Source organism: Haliotis rubra, unplaced genomic scaffold (genome assembly GCF_003918875.1).
Source record: "Haliotis rubra isolate DU_JTF1 unplaced genomic scaffold, ASM391887v1 Scf88, whole genome shotgun sequence".
Taxonomy (NCBI): Eukaryota; Metazoa; Mollusca; class Gastropoda; order Lepetellida; family Haliotidae; genus Haliotis; species Haliotis rubra.
Window position 1 is genome coordinate 2,053,855 of NW_025767612.1, and position 18,495 is coordinate 2,072,349.

At 42.4% G+C, this 18,495-nt stretch overlaps 1 protein-coding gene across 1 annotated transcript; it reads right to left on the reverse strand.

The window, feature by feature from the left end:
• Nucleotides 1–3,952: 3,952 nt before the first annotated feature.
• On the reverse strand, nt 3,953–18,059 carry LOC124263348. Its single transcript, XM_046697927.1, has 4 exons — nt 17,201–18,059; nt 4,718–4,773; nt 4,373–4,460; nt 3,953–4,195 (listed from the first exon to the last, which is right to left on the reverse strand). Exons 1-4 carry the CDS (start codon nt 18,057–18,059, stop codon nt 4,095–4,097), a joined length of 1,104 nt encoding a protein of 367 aa, XP_046553883.1. The 3' UTR covers nt 3,953–4,094.
• Nucleotides 18,060–18,495: the final 436 nt, after the last annotated feature.

Sequence of the window (18,495 nt, forward strand, 5' to 3'; positions counted from 1 at the left end):
CTTCTCAGTGACACTCTTATTTTGCGATGAAAATTGTGGAGCAATATGCATAATGTATTGAATATTTTCTACATCAGCCATTCAACAGTGAAATAAACACAAATCGTATGCTGGATGTCAGAAAGTTTGCCGTTTTGATGTTTACAAATACAACGTGTGAGTTAGATGGGTTTTACGTCCCTTTTTAGTAATATTCCTGCAATAGCACGGCAGGGGACACCAGAAATGGGCTTCACACGTTGTACCAATGTAGGGAATCAAACCCGAATCGTGCCCTAGGCGTGACGAGCGAACGCTTTCACCACTAGGCTACCCCACCGAACTACATTGTATAAAGACAAGAAAGAATGCTCTCTAACATCAGCTTTCCATATCAGAGACTATTTAATAGATAAAAACGAAAGAAACCTGTCCACAATCATAAGAAATCTGACCCGTGAAGATCCGGGTTAGAATTGATCTTCAGTAACCCATACTTGTCGTAAGAGGCGACTAACGGGATCGGGTGGTCAGGCTCGCTGCCATCGTATCCCAGTTGCGTTGATCGATGCTCATGCTGTTGACCACTGGATTGTCTGGCCCAGACTCCAATATTTGCAGACCGCTGACATATAGCTGAAAAATTGCTGAGAGCGGCGTAAAACAAAACTCACTCATCTCTACTCTGAACAGCATAGTGTCTATTAAGGTTCTATTCCGATACATCGTCAGCATGTGTGTAGGAATCATTATCGCATAGTGTTGACACAACGAAAGAACAAAAGGACCCATCTCGGTCACCGAGATAACTGAGGACAGCGTCGTTTGAATAACAGAGGTCGGTGTACCAGACATCCCTTTCCGCACTAGTATACTGAGCGAAAGAAATAAGCCAAGGTATAGTGAGTGAGTGAGTAAGGATTTACGTCGTTTTTATCAGTATTGGCGCAATATGTGGGCGGGGGACACGAGGAATGGGCTTCGCACAGTGTACCCCTCTCGGGCATCGAACCCAGTCTAATGCTTGAGGAACACGAGGCTTCCCTACCACCCCAGCTAGGATGTAACCGGATGTTCAGTTCATAGGCATGTATGCACCCCAACTCGTCTAGGCGACTAACGAGATTGGGTGGTCAGGCTCGCTGACTTGTTTGACACATGTCATCGTATCCCTATTGCGTCGATCGATTCTCATGCTGTTGATCACTGGATTGTCTGTTCCAGGCTTGATTATATACAGACTGCCGTCATATAGCTAGAATATTATTGAGTGCGGCATAAAACTAAACTCACTTACTCATTCTTTCCGCTATCATAACCTGGACAGCAATGGAACAGTGATTTTCCATGGTTTAGCTTTAAATAAAGTCACGCAAGATCCCGCTGTAGATCATACATACAGTATAAATCCATGTTCGACGCTGACTAAGAATGAAACAAATGAGATAATTTACTTGATAGTGATGCATTTGGTACGTGTATATTCATTTCGTTGGTAGTATTTCGGCGAAATAGTCTTTTGTTACCGTTTGTACGTTTTTGCCAGTTTTCAAGTTAATACATAGTTTTGAATGTGGTTTAAAAGATACATGCAGTTTCATACGGAAGGAATACACTGCTTTATGTCATGTGACAGAAGAGATTATTGTGACGTGTGAAGATCCGGGTTAGAACTGGTTTACAGCAACCCACGCCTATCGCTAGGGTTCGTGTGGTCCGTCTCGCTGACGTGCAACATGTTATATTTGGAATTGCACTTGCTCAGTAACGTAGTGATTCTTGTACTTTTTTCTGGGTTGAGTTCCCTCCGGGATTCGAACCCATACTCTCAGAGTGGGGCACCTAAGGGACCGTTCATAATCTATGGCTAGAGTCACCTATTGCGTTCTGGGGAGCTAGGGTGGGGTGGGGGGTGTCTCATCAATTTTGTTTACAGAGAGAGAGAGAGAGAGAGAGAGAGATGATGATGGTGATGATTTAAGAGGGGTCACCCATTTTATTCTGGGGAGGTAGGGTGGATCATCAATTTTGTACACATGCACGGGGTGTCAGCAATTTTGTACCAAAGCATAGTTAAAAGTTATGCTTAAAAATATGGGAAGGGGGGGGAGTAATTGATTATGTACATGACATGCGGGGGTGGGGTGGGGTTGTCACTTGCTTTGTACATAAATTTTAGGGGGCGGGGTCACTCACATTGTACATGTTTCTCCATAAATATCATCATCATCCCCACCCCCAAGACATAAATTATGAACGGTCCCTAATCGCATGTCTGCTTATGATGTTATGATTATTTACAGACAGTTGGGATATTGCGGAGTGCAGGGTTAATTAGCCAACACAGATTGTTGTAGGTTTGCTTTTTGCCAGTGGCAGTAAATTATTGAAACGTTCATACAATGTCGAAATCCGTAGTGGCCAGAGTGGACGGAAGTGAGATACAGAGTTAGCCCCCTTTCTTGTTGACACAGGTCAACTTGATCCCAGGAGAAGCCTCGTGATGTGCAGCTAGTTCCAGAAGCTGGCTGTTCTGACCTCACTTGCGTGGCATCTATTTGCCAAGTGCGAATTAGATACCTGACTGATTGTCATTGTAAATCCATAACCATACAGCAGAAAATCACAGAACCAAGAAAATAATACTCTCCTCTCAGTAGTATTTTTATTAGGAAAACCAGTGACCATAGCTCTATCACAACAAATCACACACAGGGCACAGCAATCGAACTGCTAAGGTAGACAACTCTCTCACAAGTACCTTACAATGAAATACATGTACATTGGGTCCAAAGCTCTCTCACAACAAATTAAGTTGGGAACTTACCTCGCAACAAAGGCTTTATTTATCAAGCATTTTTATTCAATTTGATTTCTTAATTTACTTTCTTCTGTTCTTTCCTTGTTCGTTATATTTCTGTTTTGATGCTTTTGTGTTACTCTTTTTATCCATAATTACAGATAATTCAGATAATTTCAGATCAGTTTTATTCGATAGAATTTAAACAATTTTTTAATTTTTTTTTTTGTAATAGTTTTTTCCCTCTTTTGAGTGTTGCTCAGCTGTTGTATTTCTCTTTTATGTAACGAACCCCGTGTTGCCACATGGCACGAACATCCGTAAAACAAAAACGTTAATAATATGTGTGGTATATTTAGAATATCATAGGTAATTTACACCATCAGAATAGTCCGTTTGAACATGCCCCACATCAGATAACTCTGCTGAAAACACACAGGTTACGTTCCAAGAAGAGGGACGTCCCCACATCAGATCGCCCTATTTACAAAAGACAGATTCTGCACTACCATTCTATAACGGCATGACCATTCCATAAACATCGGATGTCGGAGCGTGAAAATTCACGATTAATATTTACAATATATCGGATGTAGCTTCATGGCAATACACAGCCAGTTAATATAAACTGAATGAAAAATGCTAAGACACCCCTGTTCAAAATACACAGCATGCAGATAAATGCTGAGGCACTGCTGTCTAATATACACAGGATGTAGCTACACAATATAGCGTGACCATTTAATATTCACAGGATGTAGCTACACAATATGGCATGACCATTTAATATTAACAGGAGATAGCTACATGATATGGCATGACCATTTAATATTAACAGGAGATAGCTACATGATATGGCATGACCATTTAATATAAACATAATGTAGCAGAGCACGGTAAGGCATGACCATTCATTATACAGAGAATATAGCTACACAATATGGCATGGCCATTTAATATACACAGGATGTAGCTACACGATAAGGCATGACCAATCCTTATACAGAGAATATAGCTACACGGTAAGGCATGACCATTTAATGCACACAGGATGTAGCTATCTGATAAAGCATGAGCACTTAATATAAACAGAATGTAGCTACGCGACAAGGCATAACCATTTAAGAGACACCTGCGCTGTGTCCGGGCCTGAGAGAGACACCTCCGCTGTGTCTGGGCCTGACAGAGACACCTCCGCTGTGTCTTGGCCTGACAGAGACACATGCACTGTGTCTGAACCTGACAGAGACACATGCACTGTGTCTGGGCCTGAAAGAGACACATGCACTGTGTCTGGGTCTGACCCCAATGGTGTCTAGGCCTGTGATAGTCCTCCACAAATGAACACCCTGGAGATGAATCTCTGCACTCTCTTCTGCAGCTTCTCCCTGCGTGGTGTCTTGTCCTCGTCCCCACCTACAGTCAGGAAACAAGGCGTCAAAACAACACATTTTAAAATATTATACCCAGGAAACGAAAGACACTACAGGAAAAACACGGTACACAGGTGGCAGGTTTTGTGTCCAAGATCGGGCCTTGCTAGGTGTTCTGAACTTGGTAAAAACTAAAGAAGACTAAAACCCCTGTACCCACCGCTGGTGCCGACTTCAGATCCAGAGCAGGATTTCTTGATAATCTGCACCCGAGTCTCCCTTCCTCTTGTCAGGCGCCACCACGTGCCCTATTAGAAAATCAGATATCAATGTAAAGAAAACAACAAAGAAATTCACCAAAATACGGGCCAATCATTTGGTCTTTACTAGAAAGATTACCCCAAGGTCCCTGAAATCTTTAAGTTTCATGTTCTCCACCCAAACCGATTTTTTTCACAGGACTGTTTACTGTTATGGGTCTGAAGAAATGTTGGATTAGAAACTGCATGTCTTGAAGCCGGCCAATAATGAGTGACCGCAGCACGGTCATCACAGTATTACTCACCTGGAACCGGGTCTTGAGTCTGGTCAAGAAAGATTCGACTCCCAAGTTGCTTGCAACTTTTCAAACAGATAAAAAGGTGAACTCATAGATACCATACAGTAAATGTCACACTTTATTAACATATTTGCCTCAAAGAATACGTAACACCAGAAGAAGAAAATCATATTTGTACTATTAAAGGAGACAAAACCCTTTTCACATCATATAACCACTCTGTATTATAAGATTCCGGCAAGCTGGTGGTTCATCTAGAACAAAGACACGGCGACACATGGTACAAGTCAAATCAGGGATTAGTATAAGAAAACATTCTCGCTGCATGATGCGTCATATTGAAAATGTTCCCCAGAGCTGTAACCAGGCCTTCACTGTATTAAGCAACGTTTGAGCAAGAAATATGACACCAGCATTTCACATTATATTTTGTCAATATACTTCAGACAGCAATCACTTTAATTTTGATGCATTGATCCTTTGAAAAGAGATGTAGCTATATCCAATGTCCCAACAGGTGAAATATAGCACCTGTCTCACTTCACCATGTGATTTCCTGCATGTTTCAGCTGTACAGTTGACACAATTTCTACAGCCCATCTGGTTTGGAGATATTGGTGTGTTACTGGATACAAAACAACAATATGTTCTAACGACAAACTCACTCCGACATGCACTCACCCACATGTAATGCTAGTCAGATAATATAAACACTTACCATCCTCCTCCCAGACGTGAACAGAGGACACCCAGTCAGACATGGACTGCTTCCTGTCACCTGTCACCCAGGCCTGATCCAGCAACAATTTGCGGTGATGAAGTTCTTCCTGGTGGAAACTGTTGGACTCCCTGGATCCTGTGAACCACGACTCTTCACTATTATTGGCAAGGGAGATCTCGGAGATTGTCTCAGCCACCGGGAATTGGGCATCTACAGATGGCTCCCTGGGGGAAGGTCTGGGCTGAAGGTGGTCCTCCACGAAGGGATCGAATACACTCTCCGAGTCAGAAGAGACGCTGCTCAGGATCTCAGAGGACCACACAGAATGGTTGGAGGCGGTGAGAGACCTTGGATATAGGGATAGAGATGACGTGTCAGAAGCTGACTTGGGTGAAGTGGAGCTACGGCCATCTGGCTTCTTCAAGTTTCCTGGATGCCGCTTCTTTGGAGGCTCTGTGCTAGCATTGTCGGAACCAGTTGGAAGATTCACGAGGACTGCTTCGACAGCTCCTAGACAGCGAAGCAGACGAGCCAACAGATTCACGACGACTCCTGCTAGATGAAGATGACGACACGTCTGACGCTGACGTGTCCATAATATAGAGGTAGTCCTTTGCTTTGATAGAGTTATCTACCCGGACTGGCTTCTTGGCAGGGGCTTTAGGTCTCCGAGGACTATTTGTGGACGACGATGTGGAGGAACCCATGTCAGATTCAGATGTTGCCATGATGTACTGATAGTCCTTGGAATTCACCAGTGCATCTTTGTCCTTCTGTCTCTCAGCAGGTATGGCAGACGACATTGTGAGTTTTCTTGATGTCTCACTGTTTTCACAAATAGTTTTAGTTAAAACAAACATCAACAATTTCGATTGAACAATTTATCTGTATTATGTTGACTGTATGCTGGATCTAGTTAAGCTATAGACTTTAAAAGATGTACAGTTTATGTCGGTAAATTACAAAATATCTTCTTGGCACATGAACATCTGAAAGCAGATCATTAATAGCACGTTGCCAAATCAGAAAAAATACACAAAACATACATATACGATGTATACATCATCATCATATTGAGAGCAAAAACCTATAAGTCAGCATAAAAATATCTTAGAATGTATTTTCTTCGTATCTGTTGAATAAAACCGTGTGGGATACTATACAGTCAAAAAAACTATATGGAAATATAAATGGTAGTGGCGCCTAAAGCCTTAGATATCGATTTTCTTATTGAAAATGACATCTTAAGTTAGCAATACTGTATATACATATAAATTGTAGCAATTGTAGACATTTCATTAAGAAGAAAACACCTCATTTTCCTTTCTGTTGTTCCTCAGTCTGAGATATCTGGTTAAAACAAATTAATCATTACTTGAAAAAAAAAAAAAATGAATGGAATCTCAACATGTTTGGCCGCAAGAATGAATAAATCCGTTGGTCCTATACTTTATGGATTTAAGACAACTTGGAGAGGTATACAAAAGAAAGAAGTATCTTTTAGTACTCACCGCGAAGGTGTCCGATCTCTGCGAAGTGAAATATAGTGATTAAGCGTCTTAAAAACGAGAGCGGCATTTATTCCTGTGGTCACGAAGAACAATACCGACGTGTTGAACTTTGACCTGTGACGTCACGGTTCTATGACGTCACCGTAAAGCAATGAAAATGTAGATCTCGAGATAAATTCGAAAATAAGTCTTTTTCCAGTGGCTACTGTGGCCGTCGATTGATCTTATGCAACGTTCCCATGATCAATAATATCAATGTACCTCTGTCATCTTTGTATGGTAAAAAATGTTCAACTAAACGTGTAAATAACGTGTTCGATTAGAGTTATCTCCCGTCCTTCTATAAGGAAGCGCCTCTTATCTTTTCCCCAGGAGAAGAAAAGAACGACGTATGGATGCTTGGAGCTTGGAAATAACAATGAGGGTGTCCTTTGTTTTGTATTTAGGACATCTGATGAATTTCACTCTGACTTAACGGACTATTTTTACCTCTCTGATACTGACCATTTTGACCTGACATAAAAATACACCGAAATTACAAGAGTATTATTCATAAAATACACCTGTAGTTTTGGGGTAAATAGTATTTTTGTCAATATTCCAGCTAAACCATAATCGCACTCGGCGCAGCTCATTCCACTGCCATAACTCAGACAGCAGACGATGAGTAAGATAAGATGTTTGTTGTTTAACGCCGCACTCAGCAATATTAACATCTATATGGTGGCAGTCTGTAAATAATCGAGTCTTGAACAGACAATCTAGTGATCAACAGCATGCGCATCGACGTGTGTCAACCAAGTCAGCGAGCCTGATCACCCGATCCCGTTTATATACTGAAAGCCATTAGAAACGCTGATAGATTAGCATATGTCTTAGGTGCGTTTTGGCATCCAAGAATTTTTTTAGAGAACGATGTGATAAGTGACCATTGAAGAAGAGAATGAAATGCGTTATGAAGTTGCACTGCATTTATTGACCAAGGCAACGTGGGTTAAACAGAGACGGGGTCAAATCAAAAGTTCACACAGGTAAACAACAAGAAGGAAGACAACGTCAGTATCGCGTGTGTCCACCATCAGCATCAATAACAGCCACACACCTCCTCCTGAGAGAAAAGATGACCCTCCTGAAGAAATCCTGAGGGATCTGTTGCCATATCCTGCGGAGAGACGCTTCCAGCTGCTGCAAGTTGAGAGGTGGCGCCATATTGGCAAGTCTCCTCCCCATCTCATCCCAGACATGCTCGATGGGTGCCAAATCAGGAGACAGCGATGGCCATTGCATGGCATTGATGTTGTTCTGTCGCAAGAAGTCCATGGTATGCCTTGCGATATGGGGTCTGGCGTTATCTTGTTGCAGAGTGTGCAGACGTCGATGGGTCATCATGTGAGGGACAACGATAGGCCTTAAAACGTCCTGCGTGTACGTTTGGGCGGTAACACGGCCTCGAAAGACATGCAAGGGGGTCCTGTCAAACACACTGATCCCGCCCCAAATCATCAAACTTCCTCCACCCCAGCGATTAGCCTCCAAAACACAGCAATTGGCGTAACGCTCACCGCGTCTACGCCACACACGCAAACGTCCATCAGCGTGACTGAGGTGGAATCTGGATTCGTCGGTAAACAGGACTCCTGTCCACTCTCTGTGTGTCCATCTGCGATGATGTCTACACCAAGCGAGACGTGCCTGACGATGTCTACGTGTCAGAATTGGACCAACATGAGGTCGACGTGCACGTAGCCCTCTCTCACGTAAACGACGTCTCACAGTTTGAGGACTGATTCTTCCCCTTCTCCCACGGATTGCTGAAGCTGTCCTTGCTGCTGGCTGGAACCGGTTCCTCAAATGGGTGACCTGGATGTAGTGGTCTTGATATGGGGTTGTGACGCGTGGTTGTCCCGGACGTTGACGGTCACGTGTGCTGCCTGTTTGTTGAAGACGCTGGGAGAGTCTAACAATTGTCGACATGTGACAGTTGAACTGTGCGGCCACTGCACGGGTGGATAATCCAGCATTAAGCAAACCCACTGCTTGTTCTCTCTGAACAGCCGTTAATCGAGGCATCGTTACAAATTCAGAAATGGAATTAAAGACCAAAAACCATGTGATTCTTACAGGAAAATTATCAAACTTTAACCCTGCTTGAATTTCGGATCAGTTGGGTCATCTGTCCATGCTCTACATGACAATTCGTGGTTATGTGATCATCATGTGTCACGTGACCGCACCTACATGCATGCTGCTCTCACTTTGCATGCTTTTCAAGGGACATGGTTAGTTGATTCATACAACAGTTTGGGTTCGAACCATTCACGTCAGTAAAACTTATATCATCAGAATGAATGATGCGTTTCTAATGGCGTTTCTAATGGCTTTCAGTACAACAGACCACTTCAAACCCGGATCTTCATGGACGAACTTGACTCCATAATCTAGATACATGTATCATGACATGTTTTTTATCACTGAATGCACAGATGATTATTGCTGTGGTCCAAATTACATGATTGGATGACAAGTTTTACAATAATACTGTTAGGTTGTATTTTGGAAAGTATGATATTGCTGGATCTAACAATACCTTACATGTCTTGTCCAATGACTGCTTTGTTTAATTCCCCTGCACACAGCAATACTACTGCTACATGACAGCAGTCTGTAATTAATCGATTCTCGTGAAAACAATCCAGTGGTTGACATCAAGAGCATCTATCGCCACAACTCGGATATGATGACATGCACCAACCAGGTGAGGGAGCCTGACCACCCGATCCCGTTAACCCCCTATTACGACAAGCATGAGTTGCTGAAAACCACGCCTTCCCCGGGTCGTTTTACATCATTCTTGTGTCAGTAGCTGTAAAATCATTCAATCCACGTGAACACGGTTAGGTGTGGTCCTATGGAGTTTAACGTCGAGGGCAAGGTTATGGACTATTTATAGCCACCACTGTATGCGTTCGCGAGTGTGTGTGTGTGATTGAGTGAGTGAGCGAGTGTGTGTGTGCGTGCGTGTGGGTGAGGATGCGGATGTCCGGATTTATGTCGGCTTTACAGTCCACTGAGATTTCAATCCATAGATACCTCCTCCAACACAGGTATCCTGACTCTAATCTAGTTCTTGTTTTATCATCTTACACTTGGTTGACACATGTCATCGGTTCCCAATTGCGCAGATCGATGCTCATGTTGTTGATCACTGTTTTGTCTGGTCCAGACTCGATTATTTACAGACGGCCGCCATATAGCTGGAATATTGCTGCGCGTAAAACTAAACTCACTCACTCACTCATTTATTATCTTACAGAAATGGTAAAAATAGGTACCATCTTTTAAAGTTTGATAACCTTGCTTCGTACTTCCGCGTGTTGTACGGACAACATATCTTACACGTGTAACTACCTCATTGGATGTGAAGAACAATGTCGTCTGCTTCAGATGTGCACGTGTTATACTGAGTGTTCTACCAGCAGTAGTGAAAGGTACCACAGACAACGTATCTTACACGTTAACACGTGTAACTACCACATTGCATGTGAAGAACAATGTCATCTGCTTCAGATGTGCACGTGTTATACTGAGTGTTCTACCAGGAGCTGTGAAAGGTACCACACCAGCATCATTGCATGTGAAGAACAATGTCATCTGCTTCAGATGTGCACGTGTTATACTGAGTGTACCACAGCAAAACGTACCACAGACAACGTATCGTACACGTGTAACTGCTTCACTAGATGTGAAAAACAATGTCGTCTGCTTCACTGCATTGTTGTATTGGTTGGTCTACCGGCAGCAACAGTAGCTGCTTCAGACAACGTATCTTACAAGTACCAATACATCACATAATCAAGAAAATAACACTCTCCTCTCAGTAACACTTTTATTGCTCATTGTATCTTGTGTTTACAACCGGAAACTACGGAAACATTGCAGCCAATAACTCTTAAGGTTAAACCAAGTTACATTTTTCGCCGTCAACTGACGTGCACAACTCCTTTTACAACAAATCATACACAGGGCACAACAATCGAACTGCTAAGGCAGACAACTCTCACACAAGTATGTGATCATTTCCCAAACAGTTTATGGTTCAAAGTTATGGTGAGAATTTAGCTCTCTCCAAACTAAGGCGTAGGGTTTACAAGTATTGAGCAGTATATGTATTCGGTTCGGTGTATCTAACTTTTTTCAGATTTTTCACTTTTTACTTTTTTTCAAGTATTTCTATTCAGTTTGATTTTTTAAACGATTAATGCTGATATTTCTTTTTTCATACTTATGGAATACTCTTTTTATCCATAATTTATTTTTTTCAGTTTTATTAAATAAGCATTTGTTTCTTTTAATAGTTTTTTGTGGCCTGTCGCTCAGCTTTTGTATTTTTCTTTTATATACTGTATATAACAAACTCTTTTTTTCTGCATGAAGCCACATGACAAGCGTATCCGTAAAACAAATAAATATACAATATATGTAGCATGTTTAGAATAGAACAGGTTATTTGATATTCACACGATCAGACAATTCCATTTGAACATGCCCCACATCAGATAGCCCTGCTGAAAAGACAGGTTAAGCTCCAACAAGAGGGACGTCCATTCAGTTTTACAGGACATACCTACACGGCACGACCATTCCATAAACACCTGATGTAGGTACATTAAATACATGCTCATTATATATACATAGGATGTAGCATCATGACAAGGCATAACCGGTTAATATACACTGAATGAAGCCAATTGCTGAGACGCCCCTGTTCAAAATACACTGACTGTAGCTAATTGCGGAGACGCTCCTGATCAAAATACACTGAATGAAGCTAATAGCTGAGACGCTCCTGTTCAAAATACGCTCAATGCAGCTAATTGCCGAGACTCTCCTGTTCAAAATACATTGAATGCAACTAATTGCGGAGACGCTCCTGATCAAAATACACTGAATGAAGCTAATAGCTGAGACTCTCCTGATCAAAATACACTGAATGTAGCTAATTGCCGAGACTCTCCTGATCAAAGTACTCTCAATGCAGCTAATTGCCGAGACGCTCCTGTTCAAAATACATTGAATGCAACTAATTGCGGAGACGCTCCTGATCAAAATACATTGAATGCAACTAATTGCGGAGACGCTCCTGATCAAAATACACTGAATGAAGCTAATAGCTGAGACTCTCCTGATCAAAATACACTGAATGTAGCTAATTGCCGAGACTCTCCTGATCAAAGTACTCTCAATGCAGCTAATTGCCGAGACGCTCCTGTTCAAAATACACTGAATGAAGCTTATAGCTGAGACTCTCCTGATCAAAATACATTGAATGCAACTAATTGCGGAGACGCTCCTGATCAAAATACACTTAATGAAGCTAATAGCTGAGACTCTCCTGATCAAAATACGCTCAATGCAGCTAATAGCTGAGACTCTCCTGATCAAAATACACTGAATGTAGCTAATTGCCGAGACTCTCCTGATCAAAGTACTCTCAATGCAGCTAATTGCCGAGACGCTCCTGTTCAAAATACACTGAATGAAGCTTATAGCTGAGACTCTCCTGATCAAAATACATTGAATGCAACTAATTGCGGAGACGCTCCTGATCAAAATACACTTAATGAAGCTTATAGCTGAGACGCTCCTGATCAAAATACGCTCAATGCAGCTAATTGCCGAGACTCTCCTGTTCAAAATACACTGAATGAAGCTAATAGCTGAGACTCTCCTGATCAAAATACACTCAATGCAGCTAATTGCCGAGACTCTCCTGTTCAAAATACATTGAATGCAACTAATTGCTGAGACTCTCCTGTTCAAAATACACTGAATGCAGCTAATTGCCGAGACTCTCCTGATCAAAGTACTCTCAATGCAGCTAATTGCCGAGACGCTCCTGTTCAAAATACATTGAATGCAACTAATTGCGGAGACTCTCCTGATCAAAATACACTCAATGCAGCCAATATGCTGAGACTCTCCTGATCAAAATACACTGATTGTAGCTAATTGCCGAGACTCTCCTGATCAAAGTACTCTCAATGCAGCTAATTGCCGAGACGCTCCTGTTCAAAATACATTGAATGCAGCTAATTGCCGAGACTCTACTGATCAAAATACACTCAATGCAGCTAATAGCTGAGACGCTCCTGTTCAAAATACACTCAATGCAGCTAATTGCCGAGACGCTCCTGTTCAAAATACATTGAATGCAACTAATTGCGGAGACGCTCCTGATCAAAATACATTGAATGCAACTAATTGCGGAGACGCTCCTGATCAAAATACACTGAATGAAGCTAATAGCTGAGACTCTCCTGATCAAAATACACTGAATGTAGCTAATTGCCGAGACGCTCCTGTTCAAAATACACTGAATGAAGCTTATAGCTGAGACTCTCCTGATCAAAAGTACTCTCAATGCAGCTAATTGCGGAGACGCTCCTGTTCAAAATACACTGAATGAAGCTAATAGCTGAGACTCTCCTGATCAAAATACACTCAATGCAGCTAATTGCCGAGACTCTCCTGTTCAAAATACACTGAATGCAACTAATTGCTGAGACTCTCCTGTTCAAAATACACTGAATGCAGCTAATTGCCGAGACTCTCCTGATCAAAGTACTCTCAATGCAGCTAATTGCCGAGACGCTCCTGTTCAAAATACATTGAATGCAACTAATTGCGGAGACTCTCCTGATCAAAGTACTCTCAATGCAGCTAATAGCTGAGACACTCCTGATCAAAATACACTCAATGCAGCTAATAGCTGAGACACTCCTGATCAAAATACACTCAATGCAGCTAATAGCTGAGACGCTCCTGTTCAAAATACACTCAATGCAGCTAATTGCCGAGACGCTCCTGTTCAAAATACATTGAATGCAACTAATTGCGGAGACGCTCCTGATCAAAATACATTGAATGCAACTAATTGCGGAGACGCTCCTGATCAAAATACACTGAATGAAGCTAATAGCTGAGACTCTCCTGATCAAAATACACTGAATGTAGCTAATTGCCGAGACGCTCCTGTTCAAAATACACTGAATGAAGCTTATAGCTGAGACTCTCCTGATCAAAAGTACTCTCAATGCAGCTAATTGCGGAGACGCTCCTGTTCAAAATACACTGAATGAAGCTAATAGCTGAGACTCTCCTGATCAAAATACACTCAATGCAGCTAATTGCCGAGACTCTCCTGTTCAAAATACATTGAATGCAACTAATTGCTGAGACTCTCCTGTTCAAAATACACTGAATGCAGCTAATTGCCGAGACGCTCCTGATCAAAGTACTCTCAATGCAGCTAATTGCCGAGACGCTCCTGTTCAAAATACATTGAATGCAACTAATTGCGGAGACTCTCCTGATCAAAATACACTCAATGCAGCCAATATGCTGAGACTCTCCTGATCAAAATACACTGATTGTAGCTAATTGCCGAGACTCTCCTGATCAAAGTACTCTCAATGCAGCTAATTGCCGAGACGCTCCTGTTCAAAATACATTGAATGCAACTAATTGCCGAGACTCTACTGATCAAAATACACTCAATGCAGCCAATATGCTGAGACTCTCCTGATCAAAGTACTCTCAATGCAGCTAATAGCTGAGACACTCCTGATCAAAATACACTCAATGCAGCTAAAAGCTGAGACACTCCTGATCAAAATACACTCAATGCAGCTAATAGCTGAGACGCTCCTGATCAAAATACACTCAATGCAGCTAATAGCTGAGACGCTCCTGTTCAAAATACACTCAATGCAGCTAATAGCTGAGACACTCCTGTTCAAAATACACTCAATGCAGCTAATAGCTGAGACGCTCCTGATCAAAATACACTCAATGCAGCTAATAGCTGAGACGCTCCTGTTCAAAATACACTCAATGCAGCTAATAGCTGAGACACTCCTGATCAAAATACACTCAATGCAGCTAATAGCTGAGACGCTCCTGATCAAAATACGCTCAATGCAGCTAATAGCTGAGACGCTCCTGATCAAAATACGCTAAATGCAGCTAATAGCTGAGACGCTCCTGATCAAAATACACTCAATGCAGCTAATAGCTGAGACGCTCCTGTTCAAAATACACTCAATGCAGCTAATAGCTGAGACACCCCTGTTCAAAATACACTCAAAGCAGCTAATAGCTGAGACACTCCTGTTCAAAATACACTCAATGCAGCTAATAGCTGAGACGCTCCTGTTCAAAATACACTCAATGCAGCTAATAGCTGAGACGCTCCTGTTCAAAATACATTGAATGCAGCTAAATGCCGAGGCCCTCCGATCTAATATACAGAGGCTAATGAAAGGGCATGATCTATCATTATACAGAGTATATAGCTACACGATAAGGCGTGACCAATCATTATACAGAGAATATAGCTACACGATAAGGCATGACCATTTGATATAATAAGATATAGCTATATGATAAAGCATGACTACTTTATATACACTGGATGTAGCTACATAATAAGGCATGGCCATTTAATAAAGACACAAGCACTGTGTCTGGGCCTGATCATCCATAATTCACAGGATGTAGCTACATGATAAAGCATGACAATGTAGATATCTGATAAGGCATGGCCATTCTAGAGACACATGCACTGTGTTTGGGCCTGACAGACACACTTGCACTGTGTCTGGGCCTGACAGACACACTTGCACTGTTGTCTGGGCCTGACAGACACACTTGCACTGTGTCTGGGCCTGACAGAGACACATGCACTGTGTCTGGGCCTGACCCCGATGGTATTTAGGCCTGTGATAGTGTTCCACAAATGAACACCCGGGAGATGAACCTCTGCATTCTCTTCTGCAGCTTCTCCCTGCGTGGTGTCTTGTCCTCGTCCCAACCTACACACAGGAAACATGGCGTCAGAACAACACATTTTGTCACAGACATAGCTTCTTCTGTTTAAATTCAACTATGAAACGTTTGCCATAAAGCCCAGGAGAGAATACTCCAAATAAACTCCCCAGGTAAACCAAACACGTACTGTGATTCCTGCCGATCGTATTAAACCCTAAATACCAATTGAACAGATACCCCTATAAGTCTTACAACAAACCGAAGCAAAAACGTGTTACTCTGGGGACAGATCTCGATAACGTCAGGATTGCACCTTGTGAGGTGTTCTGAACTTGGTAAAAACTAAACAAACTAAAACTCCTGTACCCACCGCTTGTGCCGATTCCAGATCCTGACCAGGATTTCTTGATCATTTGCACCCGAGTCTCCCTTCCTCTTGTCAGGCGCCACCACGTGCTCTGTTTGAATAGCGGATATCAATGTAACGAAAACAACAAGGAAATTCACTAAATAAGGGACAACCATTGTGTCTTTTGAGAGTTCATCCTCAGAACTGATTTTTATGTTCACAGGACTGTTTACTGTGATGGGTCCGAAGAAATGTTTAGCATGTATGGAAGCATGAGAGACAAAGCTTACCATCACTGTGTGACCACAGCACGGACATCACGGTACTACTCACCTGAAACCGAGTCTTGATTCTGGTCAAGAGAGATTCGACCCCCAAATTGCTTGCAACTTTTTAAACAGAAAAAAGTGAACTAATAGAAATCATATGGATATATGTAACTTATCAACATATATGCCTCATAGAATACATAACACCAGAAAAAGAAAATCATCTTTGTACCACTAAAGGAGGCAAAACCTTTTCCACACCATATAACCACTCTGTATTATGAGATTCCGGCAAGTCAGTGGTTGACCTGGAACAAAGACACGGCGACACATGGTACAAGTCAAAACAGGGATTAGCGTCGGAAAATATTCTTGTCGCTGCATGATGCGTCAAGTTTTGAAATGTTCCCCTGATGTCGTTGAGCTGTAACGAGGCCTTGACTTGCAAGAGTTATGACACTCACTGAGGAAGACCAGCATTTTAACATTGTACTGGTCAGTAGGAAAATCCAGATCGCAATTACTTTCATTTTAATACATTGTCCTGAACCTCTAAAAAGAAATAACTATACCAAATTCAAGTTTTGTGACAAGGGCGCAGGTCTGACTTCAAGATGTGATTTCCTATTTCACCTGTATTGATGACACAATTTTTTACAGCCCATCTCTGGTGCTCGTTCGGAGACACTGTTGTATTATTAAACAGTAAAACAACAACAATGTGCACGTACATGGACGTACATGCACACACGCGCACAGAGACATGCATTTACGCACATGTAATGCTAGTCAGATGATATAAACACTTACCATCATCATCCCAGACGTGGACAGAGGACACCCAGTCAGACATGGACTGCTTCCTGTCACCTGTCACCCAGGCCTGATCCAGCAACAATTTGCGGTGATGAAGTTCTTCCTGGTGGAAACTGTTGGACTCCCTGGATCCTGTGAACCACGACTCTTCACTATTATTGGCAAGGGAGATCTCGGAGATTGTCTCAGCCACCGGGAATTGGGCATCTACAGATGGCTCCCTGGGGGAAGGTCTGGGCTGAAGGTGGTCCTCCACGAAGGGATCGAATACACTCTCCGAGTCAGAAGAGACGCTGCTCAGGATCTCAGAGGACCACACAGAATGGTTGGAGGCGGTGAGAGACCTTGGATATAGGGATAGAGATGACGTGTCAGAAGCTGACTTGGGTGAAGCGGAGCTACGGCCATCTGGCTTCTTCAAATTTCCTGGAAGCTGCTTCTTTGGAGGCTCTGTGCTAGCATTGTCGGAACCAGTTGGAGATTCACGAGGACTGCTTCGACAGCTCCTAGACAGCGAAGCAGACGAGCCAACAGATCCACGAGGAGTGTTTCGACAGCTCCTTGAGGGTGAAGCATATGCGCCAACAGATTCACGACGACTCCTGCCAGATGAAGATGACGACACGTCTGACGCTGACGTGTCCATAATATAGCGGTAGTCCTTTGATTTGATAGAGTTATCTACCCGGACTGGCTTCTTGGCAGGGGCTTTAGGTCTCCGAGGACTATTTGTGGACGACGATGTGGAGGAACCCATGTCAGATTCAGATGTTGCCATGATGTACTGATAGTCCTTGGAATTCATCAGTGCATCGTTGTCCTTCTGTCTCTCAACAGGTCTTGCACTGGACATTGTGAGTTTCCTGAATACTTCTCACTGTGTTCACAAATAGTTTTAGCTAAAACAAACATAAACAGTTTGATTGAGCAATTTATCTGTATTATGTTGGCTATATCTAAATCTAATTAAAGGCACAATTTCACATCACACTTCTCTAAAAAGGACATAATGCATTTCTCTCAATAATACTATCAGCAGTCAGGGAAGCTACCATATAATTTATTCCCAAAAGAATTACGTATTTAGATTACAATATTAAATTAAAAGGTTCTAATGAATTAATGCAACGTTGCATTAAATCGACTCTCGCGCCCTCTACCGGCCGAACACTATTTCAAGCGAACCCTATAGAGTTATGTCCCTTGGAGCGCTCTTTACGAATATCCTACGCACAACTATGTGATTGAAGCCAGTTCGGCAAACACCGATAACGCCGCGTGCGACAGTT

Bases quoted from the DNA above. Each gene is read 5' to 3' on its own strand.
- LOC124263348 (XM_046697927.1), bottom strand. From the start codon at position 18,059: ATGTCCAGTGCAAGACCTGTTGAGAGACAGAAGGACAACGATGCACTG. The intron at 4,774-17,200 runs GTAAGTGTTTAT...CTGTTTGAAAAG, and splicing joins CCACGTCTGGGATGATGATG to TTGCAAGCAACTTGGGAGTC. The intron at 4,196-4,372 runs GTGGGTACAGGG...TCCTGACTGTAG, and splicing joins ATCTGAAGTCGGCACCAGCG to GTGGGGACGAGGACAAGACA.